Source organism: Dama dama, chromosome 19 (assembly GCF_033118175.1).
Source record: "Dama dama isolate Ldn47 chromosome 19, ASM3311817v1, whole genome shotgun sequence".
NCBI classification, from domain to species: domain Eukaryota; kingdom Metazoa; phylum Chordata; class Mammalia; order Artiodactyla; family Cervidae; genus Dama; species Dama dama.
The window spans coordinates 29776250-29796005 of NC_083699.1; the positions used below are offsets into that span (position 1 = coordinate 29776250).

Sequence of the window (19756 nt, forward strand, 5' to 3'; positions counted from 1 at the left end):
AAACATCCAGATCTTGGCCCAGGGAAGAGGGATCTCCCTAATGAAGAGATTAATGAAATTCCTGAGGGGAAGAGATAAAGCTCAGAATCTAGAGAGCCACAGGCAGCTAGAATTCACAGCACAAGAAAGGAGAGCAGTGCAGACAGAATTCTGAAGACCTGCGGCGGCCCGACTCACAGAGTCAGAGTACTAACCAGCGGACGTGTGTGAAGATACCAGCTGAGCCTGGGAAGAACCACTGAAAGGGATCAGAAGAAACAACGCCTGATACTCAAGACTGGAACATGCAGCAGGCTAGAAAACCTCTTGATTCAGGGAACACTGGTTTGAGCACATCTAGGTTCTTGCCTCAGTACCAGGAAATAATTAGCCCTACACTGAGCACTGTTCCCCTGTCATTTAACAAGTTTCATAAGCGTGACCCAAAGGATCAGACCGTTTCCAGGTAATTTAACAATGTGCCAGAAGAAAGTTCACAAATACGTAGAAGAAAAGAAGTGTAAACTTGAAAACCAGCATAGGAATTATCCCACTTGTCAGGTGGTGCTAGTGGTAAAGAATCTGCCTGCCAATACAGGAGATGCAAGAGATGTGGGTTCAAAAGGGCAACCCATTCCAGTATTCCTGCCTGGAGGATCCCATGGACAGAGAAGCCTGGTGGGCTAATACAGTCCATGGGGTCGCAGAGAGTTGACACGACTGAGCACACCTGAAAAAAATACTGGATAAAAAATGAAGAGTATTACGGGAAATCAAGCAGACTAATAAAACATTCAAAACTGCCAGTTAAAAAAAAATGTGGGGAGGAAGCAGGATATTTTTAAAAAATAATGGTCAAAAAATTTTTTTCATTTGAAGGAAACTATGTACAAAGACATGCAAGAAGCTTCAAGGACAAGAAACAAAGAAAACTAAACTAAGGCACAATATATTCAAATTGTACAAAATCATTTGTAAGCAGAAAAATCTTAAAAGCAACCAGATAAAACAAGACAAATTACTACAGAGCAATAAGGATGAAAACTGGAACAAGTTCAAAATGAAAATAGTATAAATAAGAGAACACCGCAGTATTTCTTTAAAGTACTGAAAGAAAAAAATCCTGTCAACCCAAGAACTCTATACTCAACAACAACAACAAAATCTTTCAATAATGAAGGTGAAATACAGACTTGTTCATATATATAGAAAGAATTCATCAGCATTAGATGTGCATTGTAAGGAATGTTAAAGCAGTTCAGGCAGAAAATAAATGATACTAGATGAATTAGATGTGTACGCAAATACACAAAAAAATGAACAGTTGGAAACTATGAGTAAAAATAATTATTATTTAATCTCTTTAAAATATCACTTGAAAGTATATTGTGCTAAGTTAAAGATGTGTACTCTAAATCCTGATGCAACCATTATAATAAAAGATTTATAGTTAATAACCCACCAAAGGAGGAAAAATGTAATTATAAAAATATTCATATAATCCAAATGAAGTGGAAAAATAGGAAAAGAAGAAGAGATAAATAGAAATATTAATTTAAATGCAATCATATCAATAATCACATTAAATGTAAAGGGCCTAAATATTGCCATTAAAAGGCAGCAGTTGATATTCAGTAAACAAGCAATAAATGATACCTACATAAATTACACTTCAAATGTAAAAGTATGGAGCAACATATACCATGCCAACACTAACCAAAAGAAACTTGAAGGGCTACATTAACATCAGACTAAGTAGGTTGCAGAGCACAAAAAACAAAATGGAAAAAAAAAAAAAAAGAGGATCATTAACAAAATGATAAACGGATCAATTCAACATGAGGATGCAACATTTCTAAATGTTAATGTCCTTTATAGCACTGTTTCAAAATAGATAAAGCAAAAAGTGACAGAAGAAATTAGAAACTGTGTTTTCCAATTATTATTGACGATTTCAAAACCCTTCTCTCAATAACAGGTGGTGTAAGTAGACAGAACAATCAGTTAAGGCTATAAAAGATTTGAACCACCTTATGAAACATCTTGACCCTCCTGACATTCGTATGAACAATGGAATCATATTAGAAAGCGGGCTTCGCTGGCGGTCCTGTGGTTAAGAATCCGCCTTACAATGCAGGGGACACTGGGTTCCTTCGATTCCTGGCCTGTGAAGATCCCACACACTGCAGGGCAAAAAGCTCGTGCGCCACAACTACTAAGCCTGCGCTCTGGAGCCTGCGAGCCTCAAATACTGAAGCCCGTGCACCACAGGGCCGCACTCCGCAACAAGAAGCCACTGTGACAAGAAGCCCGTGCCCGTGACTAGAGTAGCCCCCAATCTCCACAACTAGAAAAAGCCTACACACAACAATGAAGATCTAGTGCAATCAAAAGTAAAATGAAAATTTTTTATTAAAAACTAGAAAGCAATGCTACAAAGACCTCAGAAATTTTCCAATTATTCAGAAATTAATACGCTGAATCAAAATTACTTCAGAAAGTATTCTGAACTGAATGAAATCACAATATCTGAAAAATTGTGAGGTGTCACTAAGTAGTAGTAAGAGATAAATTTACAGCACTGAATGTCAGATCCCCACTGGAAAAGTAGAAAGGTTTCAAATCAGTGACCTCAACTTCTGTATCAAGCAAAAGAAAAAGATACTTCACCAAAGAAGACATACAGATGATAAATTAACACATGACAAGATGCTTCAACATCATTAATCATTAGGAACTACAAATAAAACCACAGTGAGATACCACGACACACTCATTAGAGGGGCTACAATTAAAAAGACTGATCATATACCAAGTGCTGGCAAGGGTATGGAGGGACTGGAATACCCACTGATGCTGAGACTGTAAACCAGTTAGGAAAACGAACTCTGGAAAACAGTCCAGCACTTTATTAGCAAGTAAAACACAGACCAACCATGTATCTAGCCACTTTTTTGGGTCTTCACACAGCGAAATGAAAACACAAGTTCATAAGAAGACAAGAAAATGAATGTTCTTAGCAGTATTATTTGTAATAGCTAAAATCTGGAAAACAACTTGCTTCAACAGGTAAATGGATAAACAAACTGGTATATTCACATAATGGAATCCTATTCATACATCAAAAGGAATGCAAAATAATTATGCATAATGAAAGAAACCAGATCCAAAAAGGATATATACTGTGTAATTCTATTTATATAATGTAAACTCATTTCTGGTGACAGAGTTTCAGTGGTCACCTGGAGAAGTGGCAGAAAATGATTTCAAAGGAGCAGGAGGAAACTTCTGAAGCTAATAAATGCATTGTCGTAAGTGTGGTGATAGTTTCAGTGATGTGTGCGTAAAAAAAAAAATATATATATATATATATATACACACACACATGCCAAAACACATCACACTGTGCAATTTAAATATGTATAGACAATTTTACATCAATTATACCTCAATAAGGGCTTCCCTGGTGGCTTAGATGGTAAAGAATTTGCCCGTAATGCAGGAGACCTGGGTTAGATCCCTGGGACGAGAAGAGCCCCTGGAGAAAGGAAAAGGAACCCACTCCAGTCTTCTCGCCTGGAGAATCCCAGACAGAAGGAGCCTGGTGGGTTACAGTCCGTGGGGTTGCAAAGAGTTGGAGACAACTATGTGACTTAACACACACACACCTCCCTCAATAAAGCCATTTAAAAAATAAAAAAAGCATGGCAGGAAAGAATATCACAGGTAAAATGGCTCTTTGTCTGTAAAATGACTTCTACATCATCTACCTCTTTGGGTTGTAGCCAAGACTAAATGGGATCGTGTATAAAGAGCATCACCTCCAACACAAAGGTGGCGCACATCATAAAGCAACTCCTAACAGTGCCACACCCACTTATTTCAATTTTCCACCATTCCCAGGATGTAGGAAAAATTTTTAGGCAGAACGGTCAGAGGTCTAAGAGAATTCTATCTGGTTGAGGACTAGAGGCAAAGGCGGAAAGAGATTAAAACAGGTGAACAGAAACTTATGTGTAAATATTTATTAATGTGATAAGCTTTAATTAAGCTGAATTGTTCAACACAATACTTGCAAAATTATGCCACTCAGATACTACTGAAAAATCATTTTGTGCCTTGTTTGACTTATTGAATCACACCAAATATAGAGAAATACAAAAAAGCAAACTGCCAAAAGCTGTGTATTTCAATTTAAAAGGTAACACTGTGCCGTTGACTGTAAAAAGGGTATGACCAAAGCCTTGAAAACACCAGAACTACTGAACTCGGCCTCCAATTTAAAACTCTTTCCAACCACAACACAATCGTGCATGATGCAATTAAATCAGGCAGTTCTAAAACTACTCTTCTAAACATGACTAGGGTTCTTGTTCCAGTTTGACATCAGTTTCTGTTCTCAGAAACCCCCTGAAAGCAGGAACAAAGTTCTAAGATGCACAAGAGTGTTGGTGCTAAAATCAAGGTGTCTCTACACATCCGGATGTATGCCCTGCTGCACGGCCATATTATCATGGCGAAAGAAGCACACTATTTTGGAGATCAGATTTATCTGATTTAAGTATCAAATTATTTCCTAAAAGAGAAAAATATCTAAAGCACCGAAGTTCCAGCAATATCGGGAAAGCCTTATAATTTTTATTTTAGGTAAGCAAGAGGACCGATTTAGATACATAAATTAAAATAAAACATGACAATACCTAAATTGGTAAGAGTTTATGCAGAATTTTCATATATATGTATTAGTCTTATGTGCTTACTCAAACGGTATCATTTTTATCCCTCGTTTACAGGTTGAGAAAATACGGCTCAGAAAGGTTCAGTGACTCTCTCAATCTTGAAGCCTATTAAGTGGAGTGGGATTCACAAGCACACCTAGGCATCCTGGATCAAAAATCCATTTTCTTACCATTAAATATTACTAACTCTAATGGCACCAGGCTGAAAATGCTTTTTTATGGTACATTTCACAGAAAACATTTGATGATCCTCTGATGATTAATTATCTGAAAGCCACTGAACATCAACTCCTCAAAGGACTAGTAACAAAACTTACATTTGATAGTTCAAGATTTTAGATGAATTATATGCTATTAAAAGTTTAATTAGGAAAACAAAAGAAAGATCTAAAAGTCCTCATGTAAATTGTGAAGATTTACCTGAATGAAAAGGAAATTGTTGCTTGGCTTCACCAGTATGTGCATCCCAAATAATTGTAGTCTAAGATAGAAAAGAAAAATACATTGCTAAGAAAAGTTTATCATATATACATAAATTAAATGCCTCATCATACTAAAGCAATATGAAATGTCAGAGTGCATTTAACATTTACTTTTAGTACAATGAGGCTATATTCCACTGGGAGCAGGGAAAGGATGTTTAAATTAAACTGTTAAGCAGTTTAATTCTACCCTGGAGACTTTTCATCAGTCAACTTACTTCAAGTAACAATTATTGGTTGTCTGCAAAGTACCAAACATTGTATTAGATTAAGAAACTCCATTGTAGTAGTGTATTTAATGTCAGATTTTTATTGCTGTGCAGCTCGAGGAGGCAAATTTTGGTTAATATAATAATCAGCTAATTCTCAATAGTAAGATTTTTAAAGCTCACATTTATAAATAAAGGCAGCTTTAATTCTGACAATAATTAAAACAATGTTTTTTATATTACATCAAAGTATAACAGATACATCTGAATGGATACATTCACAATTCCACTAATATCCTCCCATCACTAATTTTATAACTTTGGGGTCATAAGTATTGTAGAATGGCAGTAACTATTAAGAAGGCTTTTCCCTCCCATTCCTGGCTACCTTCATATTCTTCCTTTTTGCCTACTTCCCTTTTTAACAATATACAAGTAACTATGAGCATATACTTTCCTGTATTATAAAATAATCTTTTCTGGGATGTGTGGTAAGGGAAATAACTTTAAGAAAATAAAGGAGAAATAACAAATGATTTCAACCTATCCATGTTTACCAGCCATGTTAGGTGAAAGCTGGAAAGACCCTGCATTTCTTGCATTTTCAATTAAACATTAGGAGTTCAGCTAACAGACTGACTCCAAGATTTCCCATTAAATACTCCAGAGCCATACTCACTGATGAGATTAACCAAAAACTACAGAAAAGAGATGAAGAGTATCGGATATATGACTTCACTATGGCTCAAATTCCAAAACAATGAAGAGTGGTCACACAGATAAGAATAAAGGGCATCTGCACAGATTTAAGAATGAGCTGACAGAAAATCTAAGAAAGCATTTCTACACCTAACATAAATTCACATGTGAATTTCGCAAATATGAATGTTTTATTATTTATGTGATTAGCAGAGGAGAATATTACTCTCAAGTATACTCTTTAACAAATTAACTTATAGAAGTTAATTACCTTGTCTACTCCAGCACTTAGGATGAAATTTCCTTTCTTATTCCATTTTAATGCAAATATGGGGCCTTTATGCTGCCCCAAAGTGCTAGCAAGGTTACCTAAAATTCAAGAGGAAAAACATTAAAATTACTTTAAGCTTTATAACTTGGATCAACAGTAAAAACAAGTGGGGAAAAAAATGCTTTATTTACCATCTTTTGTCCATATTCTGGCAAACCCATCATAAGAACCAGTTGCTAGAAGTGTACCTTCACTCTGTTGGAGAAACACATTTCTTTCAATTATATAACCCAGAAAGGGTATTTAACTTTTATTAGAATATATTATGTTTAATCCCAAGTACAGCAGGTCTGTGACATGCTCTGCTTTAAGACCTTCAGCTTTGCCTATTTGGAAGTGCAAGAAAAGGCCTACAGAACACCCTTCCTGCTGTGAAGCTAGTATTTTGGCAGCGTTCAGTCCGGGTGCAGGCCTCACACCCCCGTCTTGGAAGGGCAGTAACTGCTTGGGAGCAGCATTATCACCGCTCTCACAGGTGCTAAGGTCTACTTACCGTACTCTCACAAAGGCCAGGACTAAACACGGGGGTCGGGTGGGGGATTAAAAAGGACATCAAATCTTAATCTTATGATTTAATAAAGGTATTCAATAAAAAGCAAAATCTTCCAAAATGTTTCATTATGATTAGAAGTTTTCATATTGTCCTCCGTCTAAATCTTTTCTGTCTAAACTGTGTGTGTGTTCCAAACAATATTGTTTCAGATGATCATTTTCTTAAATATCACTACATTAAACATTTCTTTCTTTTGCTAGTTTTTTCCCGTACCAATAAAAATAGCAACACACACACACACACAAAAAGAGTCAGAAAAGAATGTAGGCTGACTTTATAGTTAACGAAGTGAGTACAACTGTCCAGAACTACTCTACTATGAGGAGGAATCCTTAACGTTTTCTCTAATCTTACAATTTCCTACGGTGCCTTGCCTTGAACAATGGTACAATGGCAGGACTTGCCAAGATCTAACCTACTCTGTGGAAATCCAAGTTTCAGAGTACAGACTATTGCTGAGATGAGTAAACATTACAGGAGAGACAGAATGAAATTCTGCCTTACTCAGTACTTTCTGATGCTTTTCGGTTAGAGAAGTGAAAACAAGATCACCTTTTCAGACCTCTCCAGTCATCTGGCTGTACAGTTAAGTGACAAACAAATGCTGGTTGTAGGCGATGCAGATTCAGTTCTGCTAGGATTTGGAAATCCCCTATAGTTCTATCTAAGGAAGAAGGAGCAATGTTGAAGCTAACAGCACAAGTTTATTTCCAAACTCTGCACAAGGCAAAGTTTCCTTTCAACTAATGGTTTTAGACCATGGACCACTAGTAAAGGAGGAGAATAGTAAGGAACAGCTATCTCACAGGCTTCTGCTTTAGCCATGGAAATGAGCCATTAAACAACAATAACATTTTCACCTTCTAGGGAAAGACTTAAGTTCATAGCAAGTAATAAATCTTCCAAAAGTCTATACTTTTAAAAGCTTTAACTTGCAGTTCAGAAACACCGAGCTCAACAAATCATCTGTTCACCATCCTTTTCAGTGTAAACTATAAATTTCATTAAGTTAACATGGTCTCTGGGCCAAACAGCCTAAGAAGGCTATAAGGCCTTTGGCCTATGATATAGTAAGGTCCCATTTTAAGAAAGTTCCGACCCTACAATCAAATAACACTGTTTAGAATTCTCAACTTTATAGGTGGGAAAGGGTAAATACATTGCTGGAAATTTAGAAAAGAACACTAATAAGCCTTACCATGAGTTCTGGAAGAATTTCATAGAAACTAAGAACTTTAGATAGTGTAATCATTTTGAAAGATAGATCTTATTTCTTGGAAAGAGATTTGGAAGATACTTTGAAAAGCCCCACAAAATGTTGTTAAAACAGAGTCCAGAGAAGGAAAAGGATATCCACTTGCTAAGGAAAGGACAGCTGATCTCTAAAATTCTTGGTAACACTGATACAGTCTAAGAAGTTACTAGAACCAGAGTTTGGGGAGTGGGAGGGTGTTGAAAAAAATGAACATAAAGTTACAAGGAAGAAAAAAGACAACATGGAATAAAGGAAAAGATACAGAAACTTTTAAAATGCTAATTTTCCATAAGTCACTTATGGGAAGGGTAGCAAAGAAAGCTGTTAATTATAGATTTTAAACTGAAAAGATGAAGCTTTATCAATAGTGAAATCAAATTTTCTGGTAAGTAAAAGTAAACAAAGGTATTGAATTATATATAGAATCAGAGAATTCTAAAAGTCCTACAGATAGAATAAAGCTTGTAATCTAGACTAACAGTTCCTAAAAAGCAGCTGGCAATGAAGTTTTCATCAATTAACAGCAAAATGAGAGAAACAAGACTATGTTTCTATTACATAGATTTCTCTTGTACCCCTAACAAAGGACTTAGTAGGTAAGAACTTAATACATACTGGAATAGATAACCTTTCCCTTCTCCAGGGGAATCTTCCTGACCCAGGAATCGAACTCGGGTCTCCTGCATTTCAGGCAGGTTCTTTACCAACTGAGCTATCAGGGAAGCCCATTAAGAACTTAGTACATGCCTATTATTGGTTTTCATTTATTATTTAATTTATGTAGGACCATTAATACACTCCTACTTTACATGTGATGAGAATGAAGTACAGAGTGATAGACCACCAGTTGTACAAAGATTCTATAGCTAGATAAACTGAGAGGTTGAAGATGAACCTTGCTCTGACTGCTCGAGGGCCAGTCTTTGGTTTTAACACATTTTGGGTTGGGGACTCCTAGTCTGCTGTCCTTATTAGTGAAATTCAAAAATATCTGAACGAACAGACATACCCTGCCACCAGTTTGAGGCTCAGAGAGGTTAAGTATGTTAGTTTACCTACATCCATCATGGACGATACAGTGATACTCACATTCCAATCTAGTGATGTCACGTCCTTGTTGCTGGGGACGTCTTGCCCTCCTTCTCGTATACAATGTCTAAGGACTAACTGTGTGGAGCCGCTCGTGCTATTTTCACTAAGATTCCATATTCTTGCTGTTGAGTCTCCAGACCTATAAAGTATGCAACATATTTTAAATTTTCACAATATTCTCAAGTATTACAGAATCAAGGCAACAAATTTATATCCTATTATTAATGAGGCAAATACAAACTAGAGTATCAGGCATTTCCATTTCCAGTATTTTTCTCAGTCTCTCCATTTTGGAGATGCCGAAATCACTCCTGAGGGAGTAATTTAAAAACTAACATTACTTTATGAAGAAATAAAGATTTATGGGGCAAAATGACCACAAACAAGCAACAACAAAAACCTGGAAGTGTAAGCAATGTATTTATAAAACATGCACTATTTCAGTAAGATTCTTTTAGAAATCCACTTTAATTTCACTTTGAGAAACATACCCTGATGCCAAGAGATCACTAACGGGGTTCCAGGCACAGATGAAAACTTCAGATTCATGGCCCCGTAACACAACTGCTTTATTAGGAGGGATTTCAACATCCCCATCCACTTCCATCATATCAGTATGATTATCTGCATCATGAGAAATAAATGGAAAATTCCAGTTAGGTAATAATATCACAGCATATTGGAGGAAAAAAGGAATTCTTAACCAGCAGATAGAGTGTAACTTTCTTATTCCACTATGTCAGGTAATATTGAAAATGACTATACAGAATTTATCACATGAAAAATAAATTCCAATCTTTAGTTAAATATGAATATATTTTTTTCAAAAGAGATGTGCATCTAAGTTGTGTGTCCAGAGATGGGGGAGCAGGACTAGAGGAAGACTGTGAAAGGTTAGGCCCAAACACAGTTAAAAATGATAAAATAGTTTGAATTAAATATAATCCATGCCAACACTATTCTGAATTTCTGCCAGTAGGGGTTGCTGATATCATTCATATAACATCAAGAGTTGCCTTTATATCTCCATGCCAAGCTTTATTGTTTGTTAATAACTACTCTTATAAATTATATTTAGAAATCAAATGCAGATACAAAGTTCACTTAACAATAAAAAAAAAAATGGTTTCTAAATATTTTTTTAAAAAGAATGAAAATAAGGTCCATGAAAGTAAATCTAGCTTTATGGAGCTTTAGGCATAAAAATCTGAATTGTGCGACACAATTTAGGGGAACCAGTTGGAAAAAACCAAATAGACGGTGTTAGTTCAGCTAAAATGAGGCATCCCCATAAAGCAAGTTTCTTTTTCAATGGAACTTCCGGCTCACTTGCTATAGTGTGTGCTCCGTTCTCCTCCCCGTTTGCCGTGTTTTCTCCATTTTTTGCAGAGCCTTGCTGGTTTGTCGCAGCTGCAGCAGCTGCAGCAGCTGCTGCTTGTTGCTGTGCAAGTTTATCTCTATAAGCTTGTTGTCTTGTTTGTACTACATCAGGCATTACGGCATCTATCAGTGACAGAGACTCTATTGGTCGACCATCAAACAAGGTACCATCCTGGATTTGAAAAATTGTGAGAAGAAAAATCAAAGGTAACACATTTAGAGCAATCTGTATTCATACAAGTCAACAGCTGAAAATCATCATTCCAAGAAAAAAAATAAACACTTTTAGATAATTTCCTGAGTGCATGTAAGAAAGGAAGGAAGGAATCCGGAGGGAAGAAGGCAACTAAAGGAAGCACTGCAAACAGCTGCTCCAATTGTCTTCCTCACCCAATTCTTACCGTTAAGTGCTGCACAGATCAAAGCTGAAATATTGAAAGGAATTAAAAAAAAAAAAAGAAAAAAGTAGGCCTAGAGGGTAAAAAACCTTTCAATTATATTCCAAAGTTCTGTTAGTCAAAAGTAATGTGGGATAGTTAATACAATAATAAGAGATCTGGTGCCACATTTTGGTAAATACTTCTTTAAAACTAAAAACTTTTCAAATAGTTTTGCTGAATGCAAAAGTTTCTTGTGATTTAATTAAAACATTAAGGCAGAAATAGACATCAATATCAACAGACATTAATATCATACAATCACCTCATTTTACTACTGTTATTGTTTTTAAGTTCTTGTTGCATTTGTTACAATACTGCTTCTGTTTTACGTGTTGTTCTTTTGGCCCAAAAGCAGGGAGATTCTAGCTCCCTGACCAGGGATTGAACCCATGCTGCTCCACTGGAAGGCAGTCTTAATCACTGGAATGCCAGGGAAGTCCCTCATTTTATTACCGTTGAAATATGAGCACAGTAAGATTTAAAGACTTCCACAGGTAGTCTATGACAGCTGGAATCTGTTAACTGGTGCTATTCAAAGCACAATCCAAAGACCAACAGTCCCACCATCACCTGGAAACTTGTTAGAAATGTAGACTCAAAGCTACAGAATCAAAATCTCTAAAGGGCTCAGGAATCTCTGTTTTAACAAGCTTTTGGGGAGAGTCTTATATGCACAGAAGCATTCGAGAAGTACAGCTACAACTCACAGGCTAGTGTTCTTTAATTTTATCAAGTTGCTATAATTTTCCAAAGCTCCTCTCACTGATATTAGAAAGTTCACAATAAATATGTTCTAAAACAAGCAGGAGAAGAGAGACAGGCACAGGGCAAGTCAGAAATAGAAACAGTGCATATTAGCTGGAAACATGCATAAATGAAGCCTGGCTCACTCAAGCTAGTGAACACGCCCTAAGTGGTATGATGGGATGCTCCAGGTTACAAAACACGGTGTACCTCTCTAAACTGTTGATTATAATAGAGTAATTGAGGAGCTGGAGCAAGTATTTAAACTTAAAAAAAAAAATATTAAAACCAATATAGATATATTGTGGAGTACTATATTAAATCTAGAAAAAATTTTTTCAGAAAAAATGACACTTCAACTCTGGCCACTGGGAGAAATTGTTTTATCATTCTCTACTATAAGTATACTTTGGAAGGCAAAGTGCTAAAAGACAATGAGGACACATTTCATTTAGTATCAGTAGATTTTTCAGTTATAGACATAAGGACATTAAAAAAATAATCAATTTAGTACACTATAATTATAGTAATAAATACTGATGTAGAAACCATGGATGCTTTAGTTTTTAAAATACCTGCAAAAGGAAGGGGGAATGTGTTAATCTCTGAAGTGAAAATAAGGTAAAAAGCTCCATATATCACAAATCCTGACCATGTATAAAAATTTTCAGCTATACCAGGGTGTGCAGAATCTTGCTGTATATTTTGGGCTTTGCAGACCATAAGGTCTCTGTTACAACCACTCAATGCGGCCACTGTAGCACAAAAACTAGATAATATGTAAATTAAGGAGTGTGACTATGTCCCAAGCAAACTTTACAGAAACAAGTGATAGGCAGACTTTGGCTCATAGGCCATAATTGATTGACACAAATTAAACTACCTATATCATATAGACTGTAGACAGGAGCTTTCCAAAACCACTTATAACCAAATAACCTAAGATCTTCTAATTTCTCAATCAATTATGGTCTCAGTATCCCACAGCACACTTTTCTTATTGTAAAGAAAAGTATTTCTTACTGTTTACTTATTAAACCATGTAAAAGGCAATAAGATAGTGATCCTTATAGTTGAGAGCCATCAGCCTTGCCTGTGTGCCCTGACACCACATTGGGAATAACGCCCTTCAATTTTGTTTACGTGGTGAAGCTGAAGTCAGATAATGAATGGGCAAGCAAGATATCAGGTATTTAAGGAAGCATTTAGGAGTAAGACTTAGTACTTGAACTAAGTCTTCCTTACCTCATTAATACTAACTTCTGCCTCTACATACTGCAGGCCTTTCTGGATGATCGAAATCAGTGCAGCAGGCGGGACGAGGGCACCATTTATGTTAGACTGACTGATATGGCTTTCTATGCCAAAGGTGAACGCTGAATGAGAGAATCCTGAAAGCAAAAGAAGAGGTGTGACAATCTATTCTCCAAATGGCAACATTCAGTGTGACACAAAGGAAAGACTTCTGTAATCTTTCAAATCCACATTCCACCCATTTGGAATCCCAGACTGTTAGCTAATGCCAAATATGTTTTTAAACAAAAGAAGTATCAAAACCCAAACACATTAACCTTCATGTATTTTCCTCTTCACTTTAATGATATAACCATAGTACATAACATAATTTTCCTAAACAAATAGTATTAAACTTTAAAGTTGGGAATAAGCCTTTGTAAGTCATGTGACTCAACTGCTTCACTCAAGATAAATTAAATGACAATTAATATTTCTGTAGTGTATTAAAATTTCTGTATATAAATCATCATACATCTTGTAATTCTATATTTTGTAGGTTATTTCTAAAAACTACTTAGGAAATAAAAAGCAAACTAAAACTAACATAAGGAATGAAAACTGTAATGAAAAATAATTTTCATGCTTAACTTTCATTGTATATATGATTAAGTACTAAAAAAAAGTTACTAATTTTTTGTTACTTAGTAGTAACCCATCTAAAGGGAAGCTTTAGAAAAAGAAGAGCTGGCAAGTGAAAATCCAATCTGTATGTCCATCAACAACTCTTTGATTTTAATTTGAAATACTCAAACCAAAATATTCACATAACAAAAATCTAATTTTAAGTCAATTTAAGTCGCTCTTGCTTTTTATGAAAGTCAAGTCCAAATCCAAAAGTAAAATTCTAGTAAACTGACAGACTGAGGGTGGTTAATCTCTTTACCAACATATCCGTCAGAGCTTAACTAGTAACTATCATTAATGTTAAGTAATTCAATTAAATTATACATCTGTACAGAATGTTAAATAAGGTAAATGAACACGGGCTTATTTGGGTCTTGGTTAAACTAATTTAATCCATATAACATGTTGTCAAGCCTGTCTATCCTTAGATGTTTAGTGCTTAGTCCATGTCTGTTTTGTTTTGTTTTGTGCTTTGCACTCTCAGACTCCTTGTGGCACTTATGAACAGTCTATCATAAAATACTGTGGGCTCACAAAGAGCATGTGGCTAGAGGCTATCTTCATTGGTTAACAGAGAGTCATAGTACACCTAAGTTCATTTTCCTTAGGGCTGTCCCTTCCTTACCTCTTGGGGATAGCTAACCGTTTCTGTAACTACCCATAGTGAGAAGTAAGAAAATGCTAGCTTATAATTATAAGACTTGAATTTTGACTTCTTGATTTCACCCACAGACAAGATCATTGTTAAAAAAGCATTTATAATCTGCAACTTATCTGAGCTCACAAGGAAGACACAAAAAACACACAAAGGAAAAAAGCACCGTTTTGCTCTGCCCCTATCAGGAAACCCAGAACTACTTGAGGATAAGCAGATCCCAGATCACCAGGTTAGGAAACTGAGGAAAAAAACTAGGAAGGATTGGGGAGAAAGGTTATGAGATAACGGCAGTGAAAGCCAGAAGCAGTGAGGCTGGGGACTCCTGTTCTCAATTTCATATCCCTCCCCAAATAAATTCTGCAGTAAATCATAAACAGAAAGGGGAAAAAAGCTAAACAACCAAGTGGCTTGGGGTAGAAGACTTCGAGATAGACGATATTACTTGCAGAGGGCCTATATCACGCACACATATATAATCTTAGCAGATGAGAAAACACAAAGAAAATAAAGATTTATTCAGGGACCATGGCCATAACCATTACATTCCCCCTATCCTACTGAACAGTTAGAATAGGCTCAAGGATAAAGCTAAGGCAGAGTGAGCTCCTGCATATTAACAAAAAATAAAAGACTGCATCATTATTCTTATTTCATTTCAGGGTATTAGAAAATGGCATCAGTAGCACATGAGACATTAAAACATTTTATTAATAAGCAAGATACTTTGATTTTTCCAAAGCCTTCTAAACTGTAGCAAAGTCTGACTTCTGTACTCCAATTTCTGAGTACAGTTTAAATAATTATTAATTACACTTAGACCCTGCTTAATTAGATGACAAAGTTCAAGATTATGTCCAAGAATATCCTAAGAGCTGCACGTAGAACAATGTCAATTTTTAACTCTAATGTTGCCTATGTTCTGAATTTGTTTTGTGAGACCAGGTGCTCTCTGCCATCTTAAGTTATTACATATGCACTTACAATGTTCTCAAATAGCAAGAAAAACAACCCTAAAGTCATCATTAATAGTTTTGGCACTTATCGTTAATATATATCTGCCCTAAAAAAGGTCCATACTTAAAATGCTCTTCTTAAACACATGCTGAATTGAACAGTAACTTTTTCTTTTATTTCTAGTTACAGCATTACAAAGCAGCTTAAAATTATGTTCAAAACTACTCTTCCCCTTCCCCTCCCTAAAATAACTTCTTCCTTACAAAGTTTTCACCTTGCTGTGCTATACCTGAAGGTCATCCTAACTTCCACCTCAGCCCCTGGCATTCCACCATTTGCCAAATCCTATCAATTCTCCCTCTCTGGTCTCTGTCATAGCTTTCCTTTTGTGCCCAAACCTGGATTTTAGTCCCCTTCATCCTTTACCTGGACTACTGCGGTCATAAGTTCCTTTCCTCTCCTCCCCAGTCAAATACACTTGCAACACTACAGCTAGAAGACTACTTGTAAAACAAAAAATGATCACACCCTCCTTACTTGAGTACTTTCAACAATCCTTTTAGCCTTCATAATCAAGGTCAAACTCTCTAAGTGTGACACATAGGTACTTTTGCAATCTTTACCCTACTCATCTCTCCAGGCTTATCTCCCCAATTCTTCTCAATGCACATTAAACTCAAGTGACTGCAAATTACAACCAAGACCTAGAATATACTGTGCTATCTCATGCCTTTGGGCTTTACCACGCACTTTTCACCTATGTGAATGGAGGGGAAATCCTTCCTTCTGCTGCTCCAGGATTGATATTTCTCTTCTATACTAATCCTCTAATTTGTGTATGTGTAGCATTCTACGGGTTGTGTGTATGTGTATGATTAATACACTGGGATGTCTGAAGATGGGGTTAATGTCTAGTAATCTTTCAATTTTAGGAAACTAGATGTCACCTAATTTTACTAGTGTTCAATAAACATTTGTTAAATCAGAATGCAATTCTACTATAATTTATCTTGGCACATCAGGAAATCTATGAATCCAGAGAAAACATATGACTTAAATCTCCGTTGAAAAACTAAAACTTGAACCAGGGTTATGCCAAAATATATTTGCATTTATCTGTAAATATATATGCAGGCAATACTTTTTCAGGGACAGCTTTTGATCTACATAGTAAAAGGCAAAAGGCATCAACTTACAGTCTGTGAAATGCTTAAGTCTAGTCTGCTTGCCTAATATAGCATCCCTTCTTTCCAGGAGAAAAAGCAAAGCTGATATAAATAATACTTTGTATAAATACTCTACAATCAAGTATTCTACACATTCACTAGAGTGATTAAAATCTGGGAGATAGAAAAAGAAATCCAGAGAGGAGTAAGGCTGAAAACCACAAAGTTCAGTATACAGTAATTCAAGGATATTCAGTGATCAGGACAGCAGTGGTACGGGGGGTCTACGTGCAGTTACTTCTGAGGCCATGCACTGTTCCCGCGTAAGAAATGAGGTCACAAGACAACCATTTTCTACATATTGCTTGTTTCAGGAGTGACCTCTCTTGGGATGATAGGGATGGTTTCCTCAAAGGGAAGTCAAGTCTTCCAGAGTCTGTCAACTCTACTTTGCAAACAGAGGGTATATGAACATGAAAAAGGGCTCTGAACGGGGTGGGGGAGGCGGGGGTGGCAAAGCTTAACTACTAACATGACACAGTGCCCTAGTATGGAAGTAAAATCTGATTTATATAAGGTCCTTTTTTAGCATCAGGTCAGAAAAGCCCAGAAAATTATACCCCTGCTTCCATCACCACATACTCTCTTGACCCCAAGTCCGTCTATCCTATAGACCCAGAATTTTGTTTACTACAAAAAGTTCCATACTTAAATGCATGAAGATTTTAGAAAAGGTAAAAAGAAGTAGAGAAAAAAATGCTACATGGGACCTTGTATGTTGAAAAGTTAGACCTAACACTTATTCAAAAAAAACAAAAAAAGGAAAGGAAGAAAGGAGTGAAGAAAAAAAATTACAATACCAAAACCCAAATACAACTGTTAAAATGTTTTATTTCCTGTTGTCCAGCACAATACACTGGCTATGCAGTTTTGTGCCCTAATTTTGCCCTTTATATATATATATCTGAATATTTTATATGAATTGTATTTTCTGAAATAATTTTATTATCATAATATTCATCCAATAAATGTACCAGCTAGTAAATTATTCATCCCATGGCTGGACATTTGGATTTTCCAATGTTCACTATTTAAAAAGACCCTTACTTCAAATATCTATGTGTATAGGCTTTTGCCATGTATATGTATGTTTTTTTTCTTTAGGATGGATTCCCTCAAAAGTTGAAGGGGACCATCAGCACTTCAAAGGAAGTTCCTGACTACCAAATTGCTTTTCAAAAAAACTGTGCAAGTTTATGAAACCATCAGCAATTTACACGTCTCCTTATATGCTTACTACGCTGGTTATTCCTAAAAAAACAAAAAGATTACTATTAAGATTGAACAAGTTCTCTGTTTGGCAACCATTAAAGGACCTTTGTCTTTTAACAAGTATGTCAGTCGGAATGTGTAACAGGAATTTCCTTTATCAGCAAAAAAAATAGTCGTTCAGTTTACAAAAAGAGGAGAAAAAGTGATTTGAAAGTATAAAAGTATAGTTAATTATCAGCATTTATGACAACTGCTTGCTATTTATTGTTCATTAGTCATGTGTACAACAACTGTATCAAATTAATGCCACTGCATATTTTATTATAAAACAAAACTATGTACCTACTTGCAGTTTTGTAACTGACCACGTACTCACAAAAACTGAAAGAAAAGACTCATGGTGGACATATCAGATGCTGACCTCTCCTCTCCATTTCTTCATGGTGAAGGCACATTACTCATAGCCATTTAATCTAAACTCCTTCCAGCCTGCTGTTAAAATCTGTTTATAAATGGCACCAGCAGAGGATATATAAGAAGCAATGTTTATCTAGCCCAGTTACCTTTATCTGAGTCAAGAGAAACTACACTATCATTTAACTGCTGATACTCTCTACTGGCCTTTGGAGGGGTTAATACAAAAAGCAGTAAATGAAAAAGACAAATGAATGGGCTGTTGGGTATTAACACTCTGGCTACTTTGTGCCCACTATGATCACTGTGATCATGTTTAGATTTCCAAAGTAAGTGTGTCTGATGTGTGACCTTATAAACAAATATAACATTTTAAGTAAGCATCATGTAAGAAGTGGTGTGGTGCAAGGCCTATTTTCTGGGAGAAGCAATATCCCTTTGAAAAGAGCAGAAGAGTGAAGTGGGGTGCAGGAGAGACAAGAAGATCTTTCATGAAGCGAATGCTTTAAGCCTACATATATCATCACCTTCTCATAAATGGAGACTATGTGGCAAGATGAATCTCAGTTCTAAAAACATGAGGATTTTTAAAAATAACAGTATTCAGAATCACAATCTAGAAAATTATTTAGTAACAAGGACATATGATTTCTGCATTTTCCAGTTAGTTTTCAATCATAAAATGCAACTGTTTCATAGTGTTCAACACAGGTTCATCCACCAGCTCCTAAACATGTAATAAATGACAATGAAATCCAGAACCAAGAATTCTCCCCTAAACCAAATACACAATTTAAGCAAAATTTCATCTTATACAAAGCAACAAGAAAAACAAGTGCCACAAAGTTCACAAATAATTGCCTGGAACAATTTCCTTAGAAAAAAATAAACAACCACAGGAGAGTCAAGTGACACAAAGGGGGAAGGAGTGAGGGGAGGGGGAGAAAATTTAAAAGATCCAAACCAGCTTAGCTCTTCTAAAACTAACCCTGCATCAGTTCCTCTTATATACAACCAACTAGAATATTAGTATTTATTCTACCTATCATTGCTGGATATGTTATTAGGGTGATCAAATTATTAATGCCCTTGGGTAAATGCTAATTAAAGGGAACACACTAAATCAAATAAATCATTAATTGTAGCACTACATGTCAAATCCCAAAAGGAAAAAAAAAATAACAAATTTTATTCCCCAGGAAATATTTGTTAAATATGAAAAGTCTAGTTCATAACAGCGCAAAATGATAATGATCAAAGTAATATGCTCAGGATGAATTTTCCAGAGATATAAATGAGAAAGATAAAAGGTTCCAGCACAATAAAACCAAACTACAATAAATTTTTCTCTTAATTAGTTTTAACAAATAGGGAAGGATGGCTTATTTCAGACAGAAGTTTATAAAATATTTGAGGCTGAATACCATGCTGTAGTTCCTTTTCAGCAAGTATTACTAACAAATTTTATG

General features: G+C 35.8%; 1 protein-coding gene across 8 annotated transcripts in view; it reads right to left on the reverse strand.

The window, feature by feature from the left end:
* The window catches only part of TBL1XR1 (TBL1X/Y related 1), a 168144-nt gene that overhangs the window by 17253 nt on the left and 131135 nt on the right, over nt 1–19756 (reverse strand). For all 8 annotated transcript variants that reach the window (XM_061166612.1, XM_061166613.1, XM_061166610.1 and 5 more), the window contains 7 exons: nt 13149–13294; nt 10669–10891; nt 9831–9963; nt 9337–9478; nt 6571–6634; nt 6380–6477; nt 5139–5199 (listed from right to left, as the gene is read on the reverse strand). In XM_061166612.1, coding sequence (XP_061022595.1) covers nt 5139–5199; nt 6380–6477; nt 6571–6634; nt 9337–9478; nt 9831–9963; nt 10669–10891; nt 13149–13294 — 867 coding nt within the window. The remainder of the gene's footprint in view (nt 1–5138; nt 5200–6379; nt 6478–6570; nt 6635–9336; nt 9479–9830; nt 9964–10668; nt 10892–13148; nt 13295–19756) is intronic.